Source organism: Ciconia boyciana, chromosome 24 (assembly GCF_034638445.1).
Source record: "Ciconia boyciana chromosome 24, ASM3463844v1, whole genome shotgun sequence".
NCBI lineage: Eukaryota > Metazoa > Chordata > Aves > Ciconiiformes > Ciconiidae > Ciconia > Ciconia boyciana.
Window position 1 is genome coordinate 975,943 of NC_132957.1, and position 24,564 is coordinate 1,000,506.

The 24,564-nt window shown below is 64.3% G+C and overlaps 1 protein-coding gene across 1 annotated transcript in view; it reads left to right on the forward strand.

Moving 5' to 3' along the window:
• Positions 1–1,417: 1,417 nt before the first annotated feature.
• The window catches only part of UNC13A (unc-13 homolog A), a 36,437-nt gene continuing 13,290 nt past the window's right edge, over positions 1,418–24,564 (forward strand). Inside the window, exons 1-28 of the mRNA XM_072845869.1 lie at positions 1,418–1,496; positions 6,000–6,029; positions 6,416–6,515; positions 6,727–6,844; positions 7,050–7,173; positions 7,365–7,438; positions 7,528–7,582; positions 8,481–8,516; positions 9,035–9,245; positions 11,392–11,988; positions 13,621–13,714; positions 14,816–14,865; positions 15,760–15,838; positions 17,186–17,191; positions 17,492–17,563; positions 17,877–18,096; positions 18,344–18,571; positions 18,819–18,960; positions 19,361–19,530; positions 19,995–20,110; positions 20,213–20,376; positions 20,629–20,779; positions 22,821–22,889; positions 23,023–23,112; positions 23,268–23,402; positions 23,735–23,868; positions 24,070–24,155; positions 24,409–24,535. Coding sequence (XP_072701970.1) covers positions 1,475–1,496; positions 6,000–6,029; positions 6,416–6,515; positions 6,727–6,844; positions 7,050–7,173; positions 7,365–7,438; positions 7,528–7,582; positions 8,481–8,516; positions 9,035–9,245; positions 11,392–11,988; positions 13,621–13,714; positions 14,816–14,865; positions 15,760–15,838; positions 17,186–17,191; positions 17,492–17,563; positions 17,877–18,096; positions 18,344–18,571; positions 18,819–18,960; positions 19,361–19,530; positions 19,995–20,110; positions 20,213–20,376; positions 20,629–20,779; positions 22,821–22,889; positions 23,023–23,112; positions 23,268–23,402; positions 23,735–23,868; positions 24,070–24,155; positions 24,409–24,535 — 3,500 coding nt within the window. The 5' untranslated portion in view covers positions 1,418–1,474. The remainder of the gene's footprint in view (positions 1,497–5,999; positions 6,030–6,415; positions 6,516–6,726; positions 6,845–7,049; positions 7,174–7,364; positions 7,439–7,527; positions 7,583–8,480; positions 8,517–9,034; positions 9,246–11,391; positions 11,989–13,620; positions 13,715–14,815; positions 14,866–15,759; positions 15,839–17,185; positions 17,192–17,491; positions 17,564–17,876; positions 18,097–18,343; positions 18,572–18,818; positions 18,961–19,360; positions 19,531–19,994; positions 20,111–20,212; positions 20,377–20,628; positions 20,780–22,820; positions 22,890–23,022; positions 23,113–23,267; positions 23,403–23,734; positions 23,869–24,069; positions 24,156–24,408; positions 24,536–24,564) is intronic.

Here is a 24,564-nt window from a genome sequence, read left to right on the forward strand (position 1 = left end):
GTGGCTGAGGGCGTGGGTGTGCACACACATGTGCTGCTGCGGATGTGTGCGCACATGTAGATGTGTGAGGGCACGCCTGCGTGCGCTGGGGCTCCGTGCACACGCTGGGGTGGGTGTGCACGTGCCTGTGCTGGCACACGTCATGTCCATCCTTCGTCATGTCCATCCACACTGCTGCTGCCACCAGTGACCCCAGTCCTCTGCTGGCAGAGGGCTGACCCACTCCGGACCATGATTACTTCTTGGGGGGGGTCAGGCTCTGCTGCCCTGCTGGGACCATGCATTAGTGTCCAGGGGCCAGTATATGAGATCAGACCAGGCTACTCATGTCCCACAGGGCCCTGCACATGTTCCCTCGCTGCCCTGTGCCTCAGTTTCCCTTGGCACCTTTTTGCCCCCTGGTGTCCCTGACCTCACCTTCTGCTGGTCCCTGCAAGACATGATGGTCCCATGGGAGTGGCACGGTGCCACCCTTGATTACGCTACAGAGGCACTGGGAGCAGCAGGACGGAAGAGTGAGTCCATCACCTGGCTCCACAGCAAGAAGGGAGGCAGATGGGGCTCAGGATGAAACCCTGACTGAGCTCATGTCCCCAGCTGATGGAGCTGGGGGCTCTGCTTTAACCCCCATGCGGGACCCCTCCCGTGAGGGTCAGCGTCTGGAGCTGGGGTGCTGGTCCCTCCTTGGGACCATGGCAGCTTCTCCAGCCCCTGAGCCAGGATCACTGTGCCCAGATCTGAGCATCTCTTGGGGATGTGACATTTGGAGGTGGAGAGGAGAGAGGGGACCCTCTTGGGGAGCGACGACGACGATTCACCCCCACCTGCTCAGACCCATCTCCGAACAGGCACAGCATGGCGCGCTGCTGCCTCCTGCCCCCAGGGGCTGCGAGCCCCCTCCATGCCCCCCCCCGGGACGGGCTAAACGCCGCACCCCGCGGTCACCCCCCCCCTCCCGGGCCTGGAGGCAGGACAGAGCCCCCAGAGCTGCACAGGCCAGACGCCCCCCGGCCCCCGGGGGCAACGAGGGCACGACAGACCCCCAGGGCCGCACACGCCAGACAGCCCCCCCGGCGCCACGCGGGCAGGGGAGATCCCCCCTCAGAGCAGCCCCCCCGCACCGGGGCAGGACCGGCCCCCTGCCCCGCCAACGCGGACGTGACAGCCGCCCCCGGGGCCACGCGGAAAGGACCCCTCGGGGTCCGTACGCTCCGGACAGCCCCCGTCGGGGCTGCGCAGCACCGGGCTGTGTGTCCCCCCCCCCAAACCCGGCTCGCCCTCCCCACCCCTGGGTGCGGCCGAGGGGGTTGAGGGGGGGCGGCGCCCGGCGGCTCCTTTAAGGCGGGGGCGGCGGGGCTGACGTCAGGAGCTGTCCCCGGTGCTGAAGCAAGATGGCCGCCCGCTAGCCAACCGGGGCGGCGGCGGTAGCGGCGAGCGCCCCCCGCGCCCCGGCACCGGCGCCGCCGCCGGGACCATGTCGCTGCTCTGCGTCGGAGGTACCGGGGAGACGGGGACACAGCGCGGGGAGCGGGCGGTGGGCCGGCCCCGGCCGCCCCGCTGCCCGCCGGGGGGTGGGGGCTCCCTGCCCCGGTACCGGGATAGCGAGCACCCCCCGCCCCGGGCGGGCAGCGCGGCGGCCGGGGCTGGCGGAGACGGGGGGCGGGGGGGTCGTGAGAACGGCTCCATTCACAAAAACCGGCGCGTGGATTTATGAATGAACCGGCGGGGCGCGCGCGCGGCGCCGGACCCGGGAGTGGGGTGGGGAAGCGAGGGGGTGTGGGCGCGCCCCGCCCGCCCCGGGTCCCCCGCCAACGCCCCTCCCGCCGTGGGGAGCGCCGGGGCCGGGGGCTCCCCCGCGCCTCCCACCCCAGCCTCTCCCGGCCGTCCCTCTCCGCCTTCCCGCCCCCGGAGCCCCCTTCTTGCCCCTCCCCCGCATCTCTCCCCATCCCCCTCAAACGCAGCCCCCACGTGCCCACCACCCCACCCCCACCCGTCCTCCCTCCCCCTCCCATCTCTCCCCAAACACCCCCGCCCGCCGCCCCACGCCCACCTCGCACGTCTGTCCCCAGCACCCCCGCCCCGCAGACACAGCCCCCGCGTTCCCAAACACCCCCACCCTAAACACGCCCCATACGTCCCCCCAACGCCCCGCATCTGTCCCCCAGCCCCCGATTCCCACCCCCAAGCACCCCCACCCCTAACACCCCCCACACATCCTCTATCCCCAAGCACCTCCACATTCCCACTCCCCAAACAAACGCCATACACCCCCAAATCCCCTAGCTTTCCCCACCCCCTGCAAACCCCTAAATACCCCCCCAAATTGCACCCCCCGCCCCAACGCCCCCCCCAGCACCCTATGCCCCTGCAGGCGTTGCCCCACCTCGGGCATGGTGATGCTGGGGGGGTTGTGGGCAGCTGGGGGGGCCAGGGCAGGAGCGTGGTGGTCTGGTGCTGGCGGTTAGGGGTGTTGGTCGCCCCTTACTGGGAGGAACTGGGGGGAGCACGCAGGTAGGGGACCCCCGCACCCCAGCATGCTGAGACCCGCCCAGCTCGGTGCGCAGATGAATCCTGCAGTCTCGGGCTCGGCCTCGCTGGCGGTTACTCTGGATTGAGTGCTCGGTCGGGGGCGGAGAAGTCTGGGGGGGTCCCTTTCCCCCCAGGCCCTGCGGCACCCCGATGGGGAGGGGGTGGCACCTGTGGGTCCCCGCGGTGGTGGGATGGAGGTGGCAGAGTGGCAGCTGGGGACAAGATGGGGCAGCGGGTGTCTGGGATTCCCCCACCAGTGTCTCCTCCCCGGGGGAAATCAGGAGGAAAATGGGGGCTCCCCCACAGCTGCCTGAGCTCAGCGGGATGGGGGGGCTGTGCCCCCTCCCACTCCCCCGCCATGTCCTCGTCCCTTGGGTGCTGTCACAGCCCCCTCTCCCGTGGCAGCGCCAGGGCACGCAGGGAGCTGCTCCCCGGGGGGCCGGAGCCGTGCCAAAGCCGGTGTTCCTCTGCGTGCCCCCCAGCCGGACACCAGCCAGCCCCAGATTTGGGGTCCCCCCCTCTGGCAGGGGGAGGGCTGCGTCTTTACTCCCGTTTAAGGGACTGTCACACGCGGTGACACCCTCAGTGAAGCCGGGGGCGGATGGTGAGAAACAGCTCCCGGCGGGTTCGGGCTTCCCCCGCCGCCCCGTCACCGCTCGTTGGGGGCAGCTATTTTTGTCACCCTATTTTTGGGGTCCCGGGGGGGTGGTGCCACCCCAGAGCCTCCCCCAGCCTTCCCCTGCCCCTCCCGGGCTTCGTGCCGGGGGGATGCGCCTGGGTGACAGGCACTGAAGTGGCCCTGGGAGGTGTGGGGTGAGCGGGGACAGGGGTGCGTGGCCGGGAGGGGGGTGTCTGAAGGGGTGCGAGGCAGACAGACAGATGGACGGGTGGGTGGATGGGCATCCGGAGAGACAGATGGACAGACGGCTGGACAGATGGATGGAGGGGCGGGGAGACGTGAGCAGGTAGACAGAGGGGTGGGTGGATGGACAGACAGAGGGGTGGATGGACAGAGGGAGGGGATGGAGGGATGGAAGGGTGGATGGATGGACGGACGGACACGTGGACAGACGGAGGGAGGGAGGGAAGGAGGGAAGGATGGAGAGACAAGTGAGTGGATGGATGGTCAAAGGATGGATGGACAGAGGGATGGAAGGACAGAGGGATGGGTGGATGGACAGAGGGGTGGACAGACAGACAGGCCTGTTGCAGGATGCCTACAGCCCAGCCTGGTTTTCCCGCCGTTGCCGTCCGATCCCCGCCAGCTGCCTCCTGCCTCAGTTTCCCCAGCTGGCCCACACCCCCCGAGAGGAGGCGATTACCCCAGCCCGGGAAGCACCTTGGGTCTTCCGCCCTGTTTTGGGGACACCCAGCTCCCATGGGGTCCCACTGTCCCCAGCTCCTTGTCTGGGGGCTCAGGTTGAATTTAGCCCAAGGGTGGCACCCTGGGACCCGCCCCCCCTGCGCCAGCTTTGGGGACCCGTTGGTGGGCGGGAGGGCAGCACGGCACGCTCGGGGCCGTCAGCCGCAGATGGTGGCAGCAGGACTTCTCCCCGGCAGTCGATGACAGCCAGGAGAGCCACGTGTTCCCCGGGTAATTGTTTGTTCCTGTCAGCTCGGGTATTTTTGGAGCTTTTCCTTCCTCTGCTCTCCCGTTTCGGAGGCAGCGGCTGGTGGAGAGCGGTCGGCCCCGGTGGGTGCGTCTGGGTCCGGGGCAAGGGCGAGCTCCCACGCCGGGGGCCCCTGTGCAGCTCCGAGCACGCGCCACGGGCAGGTCCTGGTACTAAATACTGAATAATAATAATACCACCACCACTAATAATAATAATAACATATAAATTATATATAATATAATATTATAATACACAGTGATGCCAGCCGTCCCAACACAGTCCCCCAGGCTCCCAACCCAGCGATGCTAGGGGATCTTTGGGATCCCAGAGCCTTGTGCCTGGCCTCGAACCAACCCCCCACGCATGAACCCCCCATCCCTGAGTGAAGCCGCAGCTCCCGGAGTCCTGTGATTCTCCAGAAACACAGCTGCCAGTGACGCGGCTGGCGACCTTCCTTCGGGCAAAGTCGCTGCAAAGAGCCGCCCAGCACGTGACCCTCTCGGTGGCACAGGGCAGGCGGCCGGGCCGAAGGATCCCCAGTTATTTTCTGAATGGTGTGCTGAGGCTGAGCCAACGATTCCCCCTGCCTCAGTTTCCCCAGAAGCACCCCGGGGCCAGGCGGGGGCTGCTCGTGCTGCGTTGCCTTTGCCGAACCCCGCCAGGCACGTGGAGCTGGCAGCAGCTCCCGCGGCCTCTCCAGCGCTGGCAGCGGGTGATAAGCGGCTGGCGAGTGGCACGTCTCTGAAATCAAATTACCTTTGATATCGCCAGGGCTATTTTCATCCCTCCTCGGTCACGTTGGTCCTCCACCCGCTGGCACCCGCGTCATTTAACCGTTCTCCGGGTGCTGTGTCATTCCCTCCCCGCCTGGTCCCCTCCTCTGAGCCCCGAGGACATCCCTCGGCCCCGCCACCCCCTGGCATCGACAGCGTTGGTACCTGGCTCTGCCCAGCTGCCTGTTTGCCCCCCCCTTGCAGGCAAAACCTGGGTACCAACCCCTTCTGCACCTCCCGCTCGCAGCCCTGGTGTAAAGCTGGGCGGGGATCAGCCAGAATCGGGGGCGTTTGTTCCCGTGGTGCTGAGCAGGATCCGGCCCAGATGCAACAGGAGGGGTTGCATCTGCCCCCCCGCAGGCAGTCAGCCACTTGGGAGGGGTCCCCAAAGGGCAGGATGGGAACCAGCCCCTCGGTGCCTCTGGGAGGGGGACAGGGCTGGGGTGCAGTGGGGGGCAATTTGGGGCTCCTTGCTGCAGCGGAGTGGGGGGACCATCTCCACAGCCCCTGGGGCTGCCGTGCGCCATGGGAGAGTTACAGCCCCCCCGGTTTCCTGTATGAAATCTAGGTCAGCGGTTTGGGAGACGGCGAGAGCCTCAGCCCTGGCACTGCTGGGCCGGTGCCCCACGGCGGGGAGTGGAGCTGGGGAAGGTTCCTCCAATCCCCCCCTTTCCCCCCCGGGATGTGTACGGTAACATCATCTGCTTCCCCAAGTGGATCCGAATTCAGCAGTGGGGGGGGAGGGGGGTTAAACGCCCCCTCAGCAGATGAAGGCTGGTCATTGGGGTTGCAGTGAGATATTTCAAGTTGTCCCAAAGTGGCGGTTTTTTGGGGGGGGCCTTTGCTCCCCTCTGGTGCCCAACTCCAGCTCATGCCTGATACCCCTCCCTCATGCCTGGCACTGGGGACTCCTGATTTACACCAGCAGGAGGGATCCCACTGCCTTCCCCCACCTTGCAGCCGGGGGGAGGGGTGGCAGCCAGGCCTGGGGTCCTCCCACCCCCTTAGCACCCTGGTGGGGGTCCCCAGCCCCCCCGACAGGGCTCTCAGGCTGAATCTCTTCTCTCCCTCTCTGTCCCCACAGTTAAAAAGGCCAAGTTCGACGGGCCCCAAGGTAAGCAGCCCCCCTCGTGCCTGCCCACCTCGGGGGGGCTGGGGCTCGGGGCGCAGCTCTTGGGCTGGTTGGAAGCGGCAGGATCAGAGGAAGGGCTGGGGGGTGGCGAGGGGACCCCGGGCTCAGCCTCGGCTCTGGAGGCATCATTTGGCAAGTGGGGGGGAGCACACGCAGAGATGGGGGTGCCCTGGGCATGATGGAGGGGCTCGCAGCCAAGCCACCCCCGGCGGGGGGAGGGGCTATCCTGCCTGGCCCGCTGGGGCTGGGGTGCTGAGGGCAGTGTGGGGGACCCCACGGGAGGGTGGCAGTGGGGGTGTCCGGGGGTGGGGGCATGGCTGGGGTGGGGGGGCACTGGGGGCCACTTCACCCTCCGCTTGCCTTCACAGAGAAGTTTAACACCTACGTGACACTGAAAGTGCAAAATGTCAAGAGCACAACCATCGCGGTGCGGGGCAACCTGCCCTCCTGGGAGCAGGACTTCATGTTGTGAGTGTCCAGGGGCCACCCCGGGGTCCCCCACCCCTGCTGCTCTCCCCTCCCCCCCGTCAGGGGGAGATCCCCCGCCACCGCTGCTCCCCCTGACCCCAGCCCTGGGGGGCTCACCTCCGTCCTGGGGTGCAGGGGGCAGGCGGAGGCTGGGGGGACCCCGGGGGGCTGCTGGGGAGGGGGTGACCTGACGCCTCTCCCCCCTCCCCAGCGAGATCAACCGGCTCGACCTGGGCCTGACGGTGGAGGTGTGGAACAAGGGGCTCATCTGGGACACCATGGTGGGGACAGTGTGGATCCCCCTCCGGACCATCCGGCAGTCCAATGAGGTAGGGAGCCAGGCACGTCCATCCCCCACCGGACCCTAAGGGACATGTAGCCACCCCCCCGGCTGTCCTTCGCGGGGGGGGCAGAGCCTTCCCCATCCCTGCTTGGAGAGGACTCTGCTTGGGGCCAGACCCTGCGTGCGTGGGGTTGTGGGGCTGGGGAAGGGGGTCCCTGGCAGCTCTCCTCACCCCCGTTTCCGCCCCGCAGGAGGGCCCTGGGGAATGGCTCACACTCGACTCCCAGGTCATCATGACCGACAATGAGATTTCGGGCACCAAGGACCCCACTTTCCACCGCATCCTTCTTGACACCCGCTTCGAGCTGCCACTGGGTGGGTACCGTCCCTGGGCACCCCAGGACTGGGGTGCATCCTTCCTTGCCCCCAGCCCCAGGGATGCTCATGGGGCGCAGGGTTGAGGCTGGCGGTCTGATCCTGTAGCCCCAAAAGCTGGGGGGCTGTTTTGGGTCTGTGCACCCAAAAGCGGGGGGTCTGTGCACCAGTCGGAGTCTTTGCCCTTGCAGATATTCCCGAGGAGGAGGCCAGGTATTGGGCCAAGAAGCTGGAGCAGCTCAACGCCATGCGGGACCAGGACGATGTAAGTGCAGCGTCAGGCCCGGGGTGAGGGCTGGGCAGGGAGCAGCAGTGCTGCGAGCAGGCAGCCCTCACTGGCCTGTCTCTCCCCAGTATGCCTTCCAGGAGGAGCAGGAAAAGCCTCTGCCCGTTCACAGCTCCCAGTGCTGTAAGTGCTGCCCTGTCCCTGCCCCACTGTGGGACCCCCCACACTGCCCTGTCCTCCCAGCTCCCTGCACCAGGGATGCACGGGAGCGGGGTCCATGCCTGCCTTGGGGCGCTGGACCCCAACCCAAGTGGGGCCCAACCTCACCCCACACCCTGTCCCCGTCCCTGTTCCCATCCTCCCTCCCATGTCTGCTGGTGTTTCTTTGCTGTCTCCCGGCCCCACCATGTGTGAGCCCTCCTGTGGGGCTGAGCCGTAAGAGAGAGGGGTGTTGGGGGGGGCACGGCGATGGGGCTGGTAAGGATGGTCCCCTGGGGAGCCTGGGCGAGGGGCAGTGAGGCTGGCGAGGGGGCTGCTCGGTGGCGGCACTGGTAGAGGGGTCTGGGGGATTTGGGGTGGCAGCTTGGTTTGTCCCAACCCGTGCCTCAGTTTCCCCTTCTGTAATCACACCAGGGCCACGCATAGCCCGGCACTGTCCCAAGCACAGCTCAGTGCCTCTGTGCCCAGTCTCAGGCCCTGTCCCCTGTGCAGTTCAGTGCCACCATGCCTAGCCATACCACTGTCCCCAGCCCAGCTTGGTGTCACCATGCCCAGGTCCAGGCACTGTCCCCAGTGCACTTCAGTGCCACCGTGCCCATCCCTAGGCCCCATCCCCGTCCAGTCTTGGTACTGCATTTCGCAGCCCCAGTCCCTGTCCCTGTCCCCTTACGGCTCAATGTGCCCCATCCTGGGCACTGTTCCCAGCCCATCTCAGGGCACTGTCCCCAGCCCAGCCTGGGGCACTGTCCCCAACCCAGCTTGGTGCCACTGTGCCTGGGAGATGCTGGTTCCTCCCAGCCAGCTCCTGCTGCTGTCCCGGAGCTGCCTCCTTCCTTATTGTCTCTGCCCCTTTTTTTTGTAGGCAACTGGAATTATTTTGGCTGGGGAGAACAGCAGAGTAAGTATCCTCCTCTCCTCCCAGCCTGGTGGTCCCCAGCGCATCCCCCTTTGCTGTGCCGTAGCCTGGCCCGGGGCTCAGGGGACCTGGAGCTCAGGTCCAGCCTGTGGCCTCGCGCTGTGGCTCTGTGCTGGGTGAGGACGGAGGCAGCGAGCGCCCTGTCCTGGGCAGGGCTGTCCCTCGGGGTGCCCTGGTGGCAATGAGCAGCTCGGGCTTTGCCTCTGTGGTGGGACATCGGTGGGGCAGAGGGAGGGTCCCCACACCCTGTCCTCCTCTTCCCTCCTTCTGTATATCCCATTTCCCCCCTCCACCCTCCCCTTGTCCCCCAAACCCCCTTTCTGCAGAGGGGAACATGTGCAGCTTGCCCCTCACCCCTTCCTGGGTCTCTCTCCCCAGCACGGTCCCACAGCGGTGGTGGCAGTAGCGGGGCTGTGCTGGGGACGGGGCAGATTTGGGACATCCCTGGCTGCAACAGCCACGGGGCTGTCCCCTGTCCCACTCACTGTGGCCCCTTGCAGACGATGACCCCGACAGCATGGTGGATGACCGGGACAGCGATTACCGCAGCGAGACCAGCAACAGCATCCCGCCGCCATACTACACCACCTCCCAGCCCAACGCCTCCGTCCACCAGTACCCCATGAGGCACCAGCAGCAGAGCTCCCGCGACTCCTACACCGACTCCATGCAGAGCTACGAGATGGACTACTCAGACCAACGCCCCATCAGGTACCATCGGCGCAGCCAGCTCCCCCCCAGGACCTGCTCTCTCAATCCCCCTCCGCAGGTGGCAGAGGCCAGTGGGTCCCCGGGGTGATGCCAGGGACGGCGCTCCCAGGGCGGTGGGTGACAGAGGGAAGGATGCTGAGGCGAGGAAGAGCGGGACGGTGCCGGCCCCAGGCCTCTCCTTCTCACTGGAAAGTTTTCAAGCGCTTTTGGGTCACCGCCCTCCTCTGTCCTCGCTGGGCTTCGGGAGCCCCAAGCCCCAGCTGTCCTTGCTGGGAGCTGAGCTAGTGGGGTGTGGCCTGGCTGGGGATGCAGACGTGGCTGTAGGCAGAGCCGCAGGCAGGGACGCCTGCCCGGAGCTTTGTCCCCGCGGTCGCAGCATGGCCCAGTTCCTCGCCAGCATCCGGCCCGAGGTGCCAGCCCCGTCCACCAGGACGGAGCCTCCCTGCCGGCATCCCCACGGCAGCAGGGGATGCCGGGTTGCGGCGGGTGGTGGCGGCGCGGCACCCGGAACCTCGCTGATCATCTTCCTCTCCTCCCCGGCAGACGCTATGGTAGCGTAGACTCTGCCGCAAACGGACGCAGCGACGCTGAGTCCGCTTCCGAGTCGAGCAGGCGGACCAGCCGCCAGCCTTCCCTTGAGAGCAGGCGGTCCCTAGACCTATCGGATAGGTGGGTCGCTACCTCGTCGCGTGCTGTGTGCCGTCGCAGAGTGCTGTGGTCGGTCCTTGCAGCCATGGTGAGGCCAACACCAGTCCCGGCAAGGGTGGCCTCGTGCCGCTGCGGGGTCCCCCCTCTCCCCGCCCCGGACCGCCTTGTGCAGAGGAGCAGCGTTGGGGTGCTCCAGGCGTCTCTTGGCCCTGTGGCGTCCTTTCTTGCTGCCGCACCCCAGTTCATGGGGGCAACGCCCCGGCATCCTGGTCCTGCTCACCAGCACAGCGACTGGCTGGCAGCACTGCTGCCTGTTCCCCATCATGCCAGCGGGTATGGGAGCTGGGGCCTCAGGGACTCAAATGCCACCCTCCGTTTCTGGTCACCTCCCAGGGAGCACCTGGCTGGGCAAAAGCCTCGCGCAGCGATTTGGGACCCTCACGATGTGCCAAGGGCCCCTCTCCCAGCCCTGGCCAGGATCGGGCTGGGGAGGCGAGGGGCTTCCAGGCATGAGATGTGTCTCCTGCACCCCTGTGCCTCAAGTCCCCCTTCCCAAGGTACCTGGATGATGCCAGTACCCCTCCCTGCTGGGACCAGCCTGGGCGTACCAGAGCACCCTCCTCCCTGCGGTGTCCCCTGGCTCCCCGCTGCCTGGCCCAGCCACTCTGGGCCCAGGGCTCTGCCCGTCCCGTCCCCTTGTCCCCTTCCCCCTTGCCCACCCCCGAGCCCTGGTTGCCGGTGCTGGAGACGTGGTGTCGGCCTCTTCCTAGGCATGTCCCTGTCCTGTCTGCATGTTTGCTTATGTGAGCCTCTCCCCACGGAGCCCCGCGGCCGCCCCATCCCTGGCAGCCTCCCGGGACACAGGGATCCCCTCTGCGCCGCTGCCCCAGGTGCAGGCGGCTGTGAGAGGGGGTGCTGGAAGGGCCAGGGGGGCAGATGGGGCGGTGGGAAGGGGTCTGGCCTGGCAGGAAGAGTGGAGGGGTAGGGGTGATGTGGGTAGGGGTGATGTGGTTAAGGGGAGTGATGGGGTTGAGGGGGTGTTCCTGGAGGGGGGTGCCTGGGAGGTCTACAGGGAGCGCTGGGATGTCAGGGTAGAGGTTGGGTGACAGATCCGCGGGATGGGGGCAGGACGGGGTGTCTGGCAGAAGCAGGAGGCAGGATCTGGCTGGGGGTGCTGCCTGGCTGCGCTCTGCCCCCACCCCTGGGACGGGCGAGCCGAGGGGACAGACACCGTCCCCCACGTCCCCACGGTCAGCCCAGGCACAGGCAGGAAGGTCAGACCCCTGAGAGTGCCCCAGCCTGGGGGGCTAGTCCCAGCCCGCAGAGTCTCCTGGGTCCGTGCCTTCGGCTCTGAGGACGAGGAGCCCAGTACTCACCGGGGGCTGTGCCCCGGGGGGAGCCGCACATCCTCCCACCCGCGGTGCAGGGACCCTGCGGCTCTGGCTGGGGTGGCACGGACCCACGGGAGCCCTGTCCTTGTCTCCCCTCGGCCCCGCAGCCCCACAGGGAGCAGCCGCTACGCCTCGTCGGCCGAGCTGAGCCAGGGCAGCTCCCAGCTGAGTGAGGACTTCGAGAACGAGAGCCTGCGGGACTCGGAGCTGGATGAGCGCGACGGCGACTCCTACCACTCCTGCCACAGCTCCGTCAGCTACCGCAAGGACTCGCCCCGCTGGGAGGAGGAGGACGATGACCTCTATCTGGAGGAGGAGGAGGAGGAGGAGGAAGAGTTCAATGAGGACTACAGTGAGAATGAGGAAGGCTACCCCAAGGAGGAGGAGGAGGAGGAGGACCTGCGGGAGCAGGGCACCTACAAACCCCCCGAGCACGATGCCTACCCCCCACTGCAGAAACCCCCTGGGCAGCAGCAGCAACAGGTCCCACAGCAGCAGCAGCAAGCGCAGCAACCCCAGCTGGTCCCACAGCTGAAGCCGCAGCAGCAGGAGAGGAAGGAGGAGAGGACAGAGGAGAGGAACGAGGAGAAGGACACCTCTGCCCCCCAGGAAACCCCAGAGGCCCTCCAGGCCCAGCGGGGAGCCGAGGAAGCTCCCCTGCAAGAGGCGGCCCCCGAGCCCGAGCCCCCGCAACCGGCTGAGAGGTAGGAGGGAGGTGTTGGCCTGTAGCGTCCTTGGGATGGCACTGTGCGTGGTGACACTCAGGGTGCTCTGGAGGTGGCCTGGGGCTGGTGCTGGTGCTGCTGGTGCCCAGGGGCAGCGCCAGGGACCTTCTGTGGTGTCTGGGGCTTTTCCAGGTGCCTGAGGCATCGAGGTGGGGGAAGCCCACCTTGTGCCCCCCAGGCGAGGAGCAGCCCCCTCGGCCACGCTGCCCTGGCCCAGCCACCAGTGCCATGCTAAGCAGGGGCAGAGCTGAAGGCGTTTGAGATCCTGCCAGGGCTACCAGGGGTGCAGGTTTATAACCTGGGAAAAACCTGGGGATGGGGGAAGTGGGGGCTTGGGGCTGCGATTCCTCTCCTCTGGCTCAAGCTATTGGCTCCCTGGATGGAGGGAGTACCCCGGAGCTCGGCACGGTCAGAGGAGGAAATTTCCTTCATGGGAGTCAATCCTCTCCCTAGGCCACTGGTAAAAGCTCATCCGTGGCCTCCTGTGCTGTACAGATGAATTATTTGGTGGCCAGGTCCCTGGTACAGCATGTGAATAATTCATATATCGGTCTCTGCCTTTAATTATTGAACACGTCCATTTTTCCATGGTTTGGTGAGCACCACTGCTCTGCGCAGAGGGGAAGTGTGATGGGCTTTTTTTGTCTTGTATTTAGTTTAAATTATAGACCAGAGCTGGGGAATCTCTAATTTAAAAGAATGTGTAATGAGCTTTTTTTAAAAAAATACATATTTAGGCCCAAGGGTTATCTAGAGTCCTGGCAAAGGTGGCCTTAGTTCATGTCTGCCTGCGGTGCCTGTTCTCTGGACAGGGGGCTTGGGGGTCCCGCGCTGGGCACTGGGGACCCCGGATTAGTGCTGAGGACCCCAGATTAGCAGTGAGGACCCCAGATTAGCGCTGGGGACCCCAGATTAGCGCTGGGGACCACATATTAACACAGGCAAGGCCCCACAGGGCCAGTTTGGGCAGGTTCATCTCCCAAGCTCCCCATGGCCTCATCCCAGCCCGGTTCTGGGCACCCATCTCCAGTGTCACGTCACACCAGGCCCTCCAGGAGGCTGGGATGTTTGGAGGATTTCTTTTCTTTTCCCTGATTTTCTTGATTTTGCAAGAGAGGAGAAGAAAACCCACCACAACCAGCATGTCCAGGCTGGCAGGTCGCCCTGGGCTCGGAGCCACTGGGGTGTTGGGAGCTCTTAACCCCGGGAGGTCCCAGCGTGGTGGGAAGTGGCCAGAGAACGTCCTGCTGGGGAGATGAGGGGTGAAGGATGTTTAATCCATGTGCTTGTGCCACCAGCAGTCCCCTGACCCTTTGTTCCTGGAGGGATTCTCTCCGTGTCGCCTGGGTGCCCAGGGCAGAGTCTCCCAAGGGAGGGGGAACTCCTGGCTTCTCCCCATCGCTCTGCCTTGACTGTGCGGCCCTTTGCAGCGGGACTTGCTACATTTTTAGAGCCCTTTTTGGTAGCAACAGGGGGGTCTCGCTATGGCCACGCTGGCTCAAGGCCCATCAGGATCCCTAAATTGCAGCCTCAGTCCTGCCCGGGGTGTGGGGGCTGACTCCCTCTCCCCAGTGCCGTGCTGGGAGGTGAGCAAGGTGTGTGTGCTTGCAGGGAGCAGACAGAGGTGGAGGTGCAGGACCCCAAAGCACGAGCCAAAGCCAACTGGCTGAGAGCCTTCAACAAGGTCTGCATGCAGCTGCAGGAGGTGAGCAACCCCGGCGGCTGCCTGCCGCTGGGTCCCAGTGCTGGCCACGTGCTGGGCTGGGGGCACGGCCCCTTCCCGTGCCCGGGCATCTTCCAGACACGTCCACTCCCCGATCCCATGGACATCCCACACCCTGAGGGCAGTGGGGACCTGGGGGGCCCTAACAGTGGTGGCCCCGCAACCCCATTCACACCAAGTGGGACCCCCATGAGGGGCAGGGAGTGCTGAGGACCTTCCCCCGGTGTGTGCTGCATGCGGTGTGCTGGTGCGAGCCCCTCTGCCCTCTCCCCTGTATTGAGTTGACAATTTTTTGTTCTGTTTTTAGACTCCATCCTCCATCTTTTCTTTTTGTTTTGGCTCTGGATTCGCCCCCTGGGGCTTCGATCCCCCTCCCCACCGCTTCTCTTTTCAGTTGTCCACCACCATGGCCCTTGCGCCCGCGTCTCCCCTTCCTGCAGGGAAGGGGTGTAGCCTGCCTGCAGGTAAGCATGTCCAAGGGGAACAACCCAGCAACGTGTGTGCCTTCCCTGTGTGTGTGTGTGCAGGGATTGCCCCATGAGGGAGGTATAATTGGCTCTTTCCTTTCCTCCCTTCTCCCCCAAAATAATCCCCTCTCTGCAAGGGAGGTGGCACTGTGGGATGGTCCCTGCACACACCCCATCCCCGGTGTGCTCTGGCTTTTCCCCGCACTTCTCTCCAACTGGCTGCGGGTCCGTGTGGACCTGCTGAGCCTTTCCAACGATGTCTCCAGTACCCCAAACCCTGCATTTTTGCACGGTGCAGCCATCCCCACTGCTTTGCCAGTCCGAGCCCCTCTGCTGAAGCCTGCCCACTGCTTGCCCAGCTCAGCTTCTTGAAGATACTTTATCCCCAGAGTATCTGGGAAAATATTCCCAGATACTTTATTCTTTGTTGGAAAGAGCTCCGTCATTTTAGGAACACGCTTTTCTCCGCCCAACCTGTAAACCCTTTACACGCTTCCCCAGTGCTGCGGGTGCCGGCTGGGCGCTCAGCTGCCAACGGTGCCGAGCCCCAGGGAGGGCTGCCGTGAGCGCCGGGGGCTCAGCGCTGTGCCCGTGACGGCCACTCTGTGTCTTGCAGGCCCGCGGGGAAGGCGATGGAGAAGCTAAATCCTTGTGGTTCAAAGGCGGGTGAGTATGTGGCGAAGCTGGTACTTTCTGCCCCCTGGGGTCTCGCGGGCTGCTCTCCCCTCCTCATTAGGATGTGATTAATGAGCTTGTCGGGGGGCTGGCGTGGGGAAGCATTGCCGAGCTGTGGGCATGCGGGCGGCCAGATGAATGCTGGTCGCTCGGTGCTTTTGGAGGAGCCAGCAGAGATGCCACTGTCCCGTGTCCCCAAGAGCCACTGCCGAGGGGGAGAGTGAGGAGGTGAGTGGGTTGGGCTGGGACCGAGCTGGGATGGCAGCTCCCACTTCTCTCCTGCCATCTGGGGCTCGAGTGGTGCCATGGGGAACCCTGAACCTCTCACCCGGATGGGCTGCGGGTCTCGGCCCCGTCTCGCCCTCACAGGCGGCCCTGCCGCTGACCCAGGCAGAACCTGGCAGGTTTCCTTGAGAACCCACCAGATCATGCTGGGGTTTTCCTGTGGACAGGGCTGGAGGCTGCGAAGTGGCATTTCTGCCCAAGCCACGCTGCCTCGGTTTCTCTCGCAGCAGAATGGCTCGGTGCTCACCTTTGGTGTCCCAGAGGGAAACCCCAGCGCTCCACGCTGCAAAGCCAAAGCTAACTAAGCCAAATGAGCTGTTTTTTTCCTGCGATTCACTGTCACACCACTGAAGCAAAACATCTTCACATGGAGCAAATCACAGTTTTCTGCCAGAATCCCCTTACCCCCAGTTTTTGACCCCCAGATCCCTGCCCTGGCCAGGGTGGTGGTGGGGATGGGGGTCCCACAGGTGGGTCCCAGGCCACCCGGGGGTTGCTCTGCCGTCCTGTCCACCACAGCCCGAGTGAACATGGGGCAATAGCAGGGGGCCCCTTCCTGCCTCAGTTTTCCCTTCCTGCTGACTCTCGTCTCTCTTGCAGGCCTGGTGGCGGGCTGATCATTATAGACAGCATGCCGGACATACGCAAGCGAAAACCCATCCCCCTAGTTAGCGATTTGGTGAGGTTCCTCCTAATGCCTTGCACCACACAGCTGCCGGCTTCGCTCCCACTGCACCCCACTGGACTGCGCCGCCCGCCTGCCCCGGCCGGTGCTTGCCGGGCGCCCGTGCCCTGCTCCCCAACTGCCTCTAACATGGCTTGTGTTTTCTGTTTTCTCTTCTCTGGCCTGGCTTGGCCGTCCCTGGCGGCAGGGGGGCGGCAGTAAGGTTTCTGCGCTGCATTAACAGCATGCCCGACATTAAGCCTGGACGCAAATCTCTCCCTCTAGTCAGCGATCTGGTGAGCGCGGTCCGAGGGATTAAAGAGGGAGCACCCTTGGGTGCTGCCAGGCAGCCCTGCCCAGCCTCCTCCAGCCCCGCTGGCGGGGGGCGGGGGTGTCCCAGGCTGTTTTGGGGGTCTCCTGGCCCTGGACCTTGCAGCTGGGGAGCTGTGAGGATGGCACAGCTGGGCTCTCCCCACCCGAGGGTGCTTCTCTTTAATGGAACTCCACGGTCCTGTCCCTACACCAAGCATCAGCCCAAAGCTTCCCGGGGCTGCGTCTGGTTTCCCATTTTTTTTACCAGTGCTGCGTCCCCGTTCCCTTCCTGTCCCACCTGCCATAGGCTCCCCGCAGCTCAGACCATGCCGGTGCTGGGCAGATGGACCCATGTACCAGAGGAGGGGTAGCGCTGGCTTTTCTGAGCTGCACAGACCCTATGCTCCTGTCCCCACCATTGTCATGCTGCACCACTACAGCCCAGTCCCCATGCTGGGGTCCCATCCAGCCCCTGGGCTGTAATGCACAGGGCCACTCTGCTGTCACCGCCCTGGTGACAAGAGACCGCAATTTTGGAAACCAGACACCCTTTGCACCCAGAATTAGGTGCCCTTCGCCTCCTTCCCCCTCTCTTTACACCTCGCTGCCTCCACTTTGTGCCCTCCCCAGGGTGCCTCCATCCTGTCCCCAACCCGCCTGCCCTCTCCCATCCCGCTGCTCCCCCCTTGCTGCCCTCACCCCTGTGCCCGTTGCCCCCCAGCCCGCTCGGGCAGCTGCTGATGCTTCTGCACTGTGCTGTGTCAGCGTTGGGGTTTTGGGGTGTTGGGTTGTGGGTGGTGAGGGGGTGGGCAGAGTGCGGGGTCAGGCGGGGATGCTGCCTTTCCCTGCTGGGATTTGGCAGGCTGCAGCCAGGGCTGTGGCTTGGGGTGGGAGAAACCCCCCAGGGACTGGCCTGGCACTGGCTGAGGGGTTGGTGTTGCCCCGATTTCCACTCGTTCCGGGAGGAAAGGGGCCAGGACTTGCTCTGCTGTGAGGTGGCTCACACTAACGGCCTTTTATTCCCCCCTTGCCGGCCCTGGCTGCCCGCAGGCAATGGTAAGTGCTCCCCACTCCGGTCTCCCCGGGGTCTCAGACACACGTCAAGAGGCTCTGCCCCGTTGGGGCTGAACTGGGAGTGCCGCGGGCTGCTGAACTGGTTCCAGTCCTACTGTACAGCTGGGTGGTGCTTTGCTGCGCTGGCATCAGCGGGAGCTGGGCTGTCCCACTGCCAGCCCATGCAGCCAGCACCCACCCCTGTCTGGGCCCAGTCCCTGTACGGCCACTGGGACCCCAGAGGAGGGCGGGAGGGCCACCCCGTGCTCTGCCGGATCTGGGAGCTGTGTTTCTTTCCCACAGTCCCTGGTCCAGTCCAGGAAAGCGGGAATCACGTCCGCGCTGGCCTCAAGCACCCTGAACAACGAGGAGCTGGTAGGTGCTGGGCTTGGCTGGGGTGTGGGGCGGTCATGGTGGGAGGGCTGAGCCCCAGCCGGCCAGGCCAGCAACGGAGATGCGGGGTCTGCGCCACACCAGCATCCTCCTCCGGCGATGCCGAAGCAGCCAGGATGCTTACTGCTGCACCTGGGGATGGTGGTGTTTGTCCTCTGCCCTGCTTGTCCGCACCCAGCGGTGACATTGCACGTGGCCCGGCACCTGCGGATGGGGTCTCCGTGCCCTGCTGCACGGCTCAGCTGCCGTATGTTGCCTGAGCTTTTCTCCCCCTCTCTCTTCTGTCCTTGCACAGAAAAACCATGTTTACAAGAAGACCCTGCAAGCCTTAGTGTACCCCATTTCCTGCACGACGCCCCACAACTTTGAGGTGTGGACGGCCACCACCCCCACCTACTGCTACGAGTGCGAGGGGCTGCTCTGGGGCATCGCCCGGCAGGGCATGCGCTGCGCCGAGTGTGGCGTCAAGTGTCATGAGAAGTGCCAGGACCTGCTCAATGCCGACTGCCTGCAGAGTAAGGAGCCGTTGCCTGCAGCCTCGTCCCTTCTCACTTTGGAGAGGGAGGAGGGAGCAGCCAGGGGAGAGCTGGACTCCTGCTTTGTGCATGGGGGAAGTGGTGAGCAGGGCAGGTCTGTCCTGGGCAGGGTGTAGACCCCTCCAGTTTTGAATTCATTCATGCATGGTGGGCTTGGGGAGCTCTCGGCTCTCTCCTGGATGCCGCCTGCCCCCCTGCCGTGTCACCCATGGCTGTCCTCTCCCAGGGGCGGCAGAGAAGAGCTCCAAGCATGGAGCGGAGGACCGGACCCAGAATATCATCATGGTGCTCAAGGACCGCATGAAGATCCGGGAGCGCAACAAGCCAGAGATATTTGAGCTGATCCAGGAGGTGTTTGGGGTCACCAAGACCACGCACACGCAGCAGATGAAGGCAGTGAAGCAGAGTGTCCTGGACGGCACCTCCAAATGGTCGGCCAAGATCAGCATCACAGGTAGGCACCGGTTGCGCCTGGCACCATGTGGCGTGGGGGGCCATGTGGCTGTGCTCCAACCCCCCTCCTGCCCCTCATCCTGCAAAGTGGCTTCAGCCCCTGGGGCTCTGCCGGGGGACACAAGGTGCCTGTTGCAGGGATCTCGGTGTGGCCGTGGCACTGACTCCTCTCTCTGTCTGTTCTCTCTGCTGTGTGTGCCACGCACGTGCCTCGTGTGGATGGGTGTGCGTGCTGTGCTGTGCTGCAGTTGTTTGTGCCCAGGGCCTGCAAGCAAAGGATAAGACGGGTTCCAGTGACCCGTATGTGACTGTCCAGGTTGGAAAGACAAAAAAAAGGACTAAAACTATCTACGGCAATCTCAACCCAGTCTGGGAGGAGAATTTCCATTTGTAAGTTCACCCCCGGCCCCGCTGTTCCCCTTCCTGGCCACTGCGGTCATGCTGGGCTGTGCTGGCTGTCAGCACATCCCTGCGGGGTCGTGGGGAGCCTCATCCTGCCCCAGCTGAGGGTGGAGGGGGGCTGCTGGGGTCACTGGGAGTGCTGGTTTTGTGCCGTGGAGGGTTTGGCTCCTGGTGATGGGGGCTGATCCGAGCTGTGTTGGGGCTGCCTGGGCATGGTGCAGAGCCCTGCCGAGCCCACCGGGGAGGGTTGGTGCCCCCACATCTGCTGTCTTCCCAAGTTCCTGCCCGGTGCTGGGGTGGTCCCTCTTGTTTAGGGAAACAGAGGCTGTGGAGAGGCTGGAAAGGTTTCCCTGCTCATCCCAGGGCTTGCCCCTTCTCGCCTCCCCAGCGAGTGCCATAACTCCTCCGACCGCATCAAGGTCCGCGTCTGGGACGAAGATGACGACATCAAGTCCCGTGTCAAGCAGCGCTTCAAGAGGGAGTCTGATGACTTCCTGGGCCAGACAATCATCGAGGTCCGGACCCTGAGTGGGGAGATGGACGTCTGGTACAACCTCGGTAACCGGCTGCCCCGGCATGGCCTGCTCGGACTGGGACCCCCGGCCCTGTGCTCCTGGGGGGATGTGCTGCCAGCCCTGGCGTGAAGGCTATTTCAACATATTAGTATAGGGTCTGCTGTTAAAAACACTTAATATCAAAAGCCATTGGGATCAAGTGTTTTCCCAGGGTCATTCTCAAAACCTTTGCCCAGGAGGTCTGGAGCACTGGCTGTCTGCACAGGGGAAACTGAGGCACGGAGAGGCCACATCTTTGTAGTGGCTGGAGATATGGCCAAATCCCTCTCTGCAGTGCCTTGGTTGCATTGTACCCTGGCCTGGCTGCACTCGGTGCTGGGCGTCCCCCTGGCCCTGGCCCCAAGAGTCCCTCCGTGCTGGAGCTGTCTGCCCCTCTTTGGGGCCAGGAGCGAGCAGAGTTGCTCTGGGGAAGCCTCATGTCTTGTCCCCTTCCCTGTACTCCCGCAGACAAGCGGACAGACAAGTCGGCCGTGTCGGGAGCCATCCGGCTGCACATCAGTGTGGAGATCAAAGGCGAGGAGAAGGTGGCTCCTTACCACATACAGTACACCTGCCTGCATGAGGTGAGCAGCCTAGGCAGGCGCAGGGGCATGGCCCCCACCCCAGCGATGCCACCGTGCCACCACCTAACCTGGGGACCTGATGGGACTCATTTATACCTCCAGAACCTCTTCCACTTTGTGACGGATTTGCAAAACAACGGGGTGGTGAAGATCCCTGACGCCAAGGGGGACGACGCCTGGAAGGTGTACTTTGATGAGACGGCGCAGGAGATCGTAGACGAGTTTGCCATGCGCTACGGGGTGGAGTCCATCTACCAGGCCATGACGTGAGTCCCTTGCCCTCCCCCCTGCTCAAAGGGGCTGCGCCAGCCCCGCGTTGCGGAGGGCTCACTGTTGGCATCTTCCTCCGCTGCTGCCATTTGCACCCGTGCCTCCCTGCCACGGGTGCAGACTAGCTCACCCTGCACCCGTGCCCCCCTCCCTCCCCTTCTCCGTGCGCGCACCCCAAACCCTACGCCCCTTCCTACAGGCAGCCCCTCCCGTGGCCCCACGCCCTCACCTTCTGCCTCCCTCTGCAGGCATTTTGCCTGCCTTTCCTCCAAATACATGTGCCCGGGGGTGCCGGCAGTGATGAGTACCCTGCTAGCCAACATCAACGCCTACTATGCCCACACCACGGCTTCCACCAATGTCTCAGCCTCTGACCGCTTTGCCGCTTCCAATTTCGGGGTAAGTCCGATGGTGCGTAAACACTCCTTCCTTCTTCTCTCTCTTCTCTTGGGAGGGGGTGGGGGGCTCGGGGAGCAAAAGGGGCCGTGCAAAACACCCCGCTCCAAACTGCAGCCGGGCAGCAGGGGGGTCAGCCCCTGCTTGCCCCGAAATTCATCCCGCTCCCATTTTTCAGGAAGGCAAAGAGCCACCCGCCTTCCTGGGACAAGGTCTAAATTTGCTCCCCAAAATATTATGGTAAAACTGCGACTGGAGTCCAAGTGGGCTGGGATGCTGGGCGGCAGCGTGGCAGGAGGGGGAAACCTTAGTGGCAAAATCACAAGCAGGTGGCAAGGAGCCATCCCTGCAGCTCGCGGGGAGTTTTGCACGGCCCTGCGCACTTTGGGTACACCCCGGCTCCGCTGCAGACTCGCCTGGACGTGCCAGCACCCACGCGCGCCCGCTGGGTGCCTCGCTTGCAGCGAGTGGGACGAGTTTGTGCCGGGGCCGGGGGTGCCCTCGGGGACGTGGGCGAGGAGGGGCTGAGCTCTCACCCTGGCTCCCCCCGTGTCGTCCCAGAGGCAGCAGGTGCTTGCTCTGGATGCACATGGGTCGGGTCGAGCCAGGATCAGCGCCCAGCCCTGGGTCAGGCAAAGTGCTGGGTAGCCAGGGATGCAGCCAGGGCCGAGCGCAGCTCCAGGCAGCGGCTGCTTTGGCTCACCTCCCAGTTCCCGTTGCAGGGGGTAGCTAGAGCCGAGCGAGCTGTGCCTCCGGGTCATGCAGGAGGAGGAAACCGTACGAAGAAAGCGTGCCTTTTCTCTAACGTGGAGGGTTTTAAAAACTTGTTTCTTTCTCTTTTTTTAGAGAGCCTGGGTCCTAAAGTGCCCGGCCGTGTCGCTTTAACCCCGAGTACCCGTCGTGTCCAGTTTTAAAGCGCTGCAGCCGTTCGGTGGCGGGGACGCACGGTCTCGGCCCAGAGCCTGGCTTTACCGTCTCCGGCGGGCGAGCGCGCCGAAGGTTTGCGGTCGCCAGTGCAGGCTGCAGGCTTGGCCGAGCCGCGGCCAGGCGGGCACGGGACTCGCTGCCCCGTCCCGTCCCCTTGTCCTCCCCTGCCAGGACTCGGCAAGCTGCTCCGGGCTCTCCGGAGCCCTGCGGGACAGCCCTGACCTGGTGCAGCCGGTGCTGTGAGGGGAACCCAGGGCTCTTGTGGGAGGCTCATGGAGTTGTCCAAAGCCCCCCGCCCCCCGGCAGAGATGCAAAGTGAAATGCCTTCCGACAGCGTTTTGGGGCAATTGGTTGCTTTGCCCTCAGCTCTGACGCCCAATCCGCAGCCCAACACGTGATTTGCATCCTCCTGCCCCGCGCTCCCTGGACGGGAGCTGGACTGAGCTGAATTAAAGCCACTCAGCCCCAGTGGAGACTGTCTACCTGGGGCGGTTCCCTGCCCGCATCCCTTAGATGCACCCTGGTCGGGCAAGCGAGGAGCCCATGGAGGCGTCCAACTCCTGGGGGCCATCCTGGCCTTGTCTTGAAGCAGCTTGGCCCCGAAGATGGGCAACCGCTGCAGGAGCCCAGCTGCTCTTTCCCTGCCCTTTTTCCTGACCTCTTTGAAAGCTTCAGTCCAGGGGCCACGTGGCCCGGGGGCACGATCCTGCACACCGTCTCCCTGCTCCTGCCCCGAGCCCAGGCGAGGTGTTCAAGTGGGCAGGGCAGATGGAGCAGCCCGTCCCCTCTCCAGCACCGACCACCAGCAAGAACAAAGGGGATGCGCGGTGTTGCCTCCCGATCCTGTACCGCGCCCGACACGGCCACGTGTGCCCCGGGAGCTGTCGATGGCTGCCAGTGAGCCCCGGCCACCAGTGAGGACACGCTGTTCTCTGTGGGCAGAGAACATCCCATGTTCTCTGGGGGAAGGAAGGACAGCAGGACAGCAGGAAGGAGAGGGATGAGCCGGGGGTGGCATGGGCTGGGCTGGGGCAGAGAGAGCCAGGGGCAGCAGGGAGGGGGGACGGTCCCTGCTGCCTTTCCCCCGTTTACCTGGCTCCGGGGCGTTTCTCCGCAGAAGGAACGGTTCGTCAAACTCCTTGACCAGCTGCACAACTCGCTGCGGATCGACCTCTCCATGTACCGGGTAAGATGCCTGCTGTGCCTCACTTTCCCCACTTTTCTAATAAGGTCTGAAACAACAGGCGGCTGTTTTCTCCCCTCCACTCGCCCTGTGAGAGTTTTGTGTGCAACTCCGCACTTTTCTTCCCCTTTGACAGAACAACTTCCCTGCCAGCAGTCCTGAACGGCTGCAGGATCTCAAGTCCACAGTGGATTTGCTGACCAGCATCACCTTCTTTCGGATGAAGGTATTTCTGGGGCCCCACTCACGCTGTCCCTCTGGTGGGGAGCCTGACCCTCGCTGGCCCCGGTTCTTTGCAAAGACTGGGGTTGTGCTGGCCCCGTGGTGGCTGGCCGGGGCTGGGGGTCTGCCTCCAGTGCCGCTCCCTCCCCGCACGCCCAGGTCCAGGAGCTGCAGAGCCCCCCGCGAGCCAGCCAGGTGGTGAAGGACTGTGTGAAAGCCTGCCTCAACTCCACCTACGAGTACATCTTCAACAACTGCCACGAGCTGTACAGTCGCGAGTACCAGACAGACCCGGTGCGTTGGGTGGGGGGAGCTGGGACACACTGGGATGCCGGGCACTGACCTCACTGCCCCCCGCTGACCTTCCCCATCCCCTGCCCTCCTCCTTCGTGCGATGCTCCTGCTCCCTCTCCGGAGCGCTCAGCCCCGTGCAGAATGAGCCCCAAGCCTTGGGCAGGGTTTGAGCCCCACTGCTGCAGGATTGAGACTGGGGTCAGACAAAGTGGGGCTGTGTGGGGGCCTCCAGGGTGTTCCCAGAGCCCTCCTGCCTCCTCGTTAGTCCCTCCATGAAATCAGGCCCCACGGGTGGGGTGACCGGAGCCTCTGCTGTGTCCCTATCACTCCAGACGAAGAAAGGCGAGGTGCCCCCCGAGGAGCAGGGTCCCAGCATCAAAAACCTGGACTTCTGGTCCAAGCTCATCACCCTGATAGTCTCCATTATCGAGGAGGACAAGAACTCCTACACGCCCTGCCTGAACCAGTGAGTAGGTGCCAGGGAAGGGCACCCTGCTTCGCACCCAGGGGAATGCCCACACGGTGGCGATGGTAGCTTTAGTCCTTTGGAGTGGGTTGTAACATCCATTCTACAGAGGGGAAACTGAGGCAGGCGGGAGGTGTGTGAGGATGTAACTCCAAGTGGAGGGCTGGTCCACCCCGTGTCCACACTTTCCCCCCACCCCAGGTTCCCCCAGGAACTGAACGTGGGGAAGATCAGCGCCGAGGTGATGTGGAACCTCTTTGCTCAGGACATGAAGTACGCGATGGAGGGTGAGTCCCCCCACGCCGCCCCGAGCTGGGTGGGGGAACCAGGCAGGAGCTGCACTCTGCTCCCACCTTGCCTGTTCCCTGAGCAAACCCATTTCACCCCCTCATCAACATGATGCCTAGCTTAAATCCCACCCAAGAAGCACTTCCATCTTCACCCCATTACCTTGGCACCCCCGGAGCTGCCCTTGGGGCAGCCTCCTCCCAGGTTTGGGGCTCGAAGCAGCCCCCGCACGCACTCGCCTTCCCTGTGCAGAGCATGACAAGCACCGCCTGTGCAAGAGCGCGGACTACATGAACCTGCACTTCAAGGTGAAGTGGCTGTACAACGAGTACGTCACCGAGCTGCCCTCCTTCAAGAGCCGCGTGCCTGAGTACCCCGCGTGAGTGCAGCCCTCGGGGGGCAGGGGAG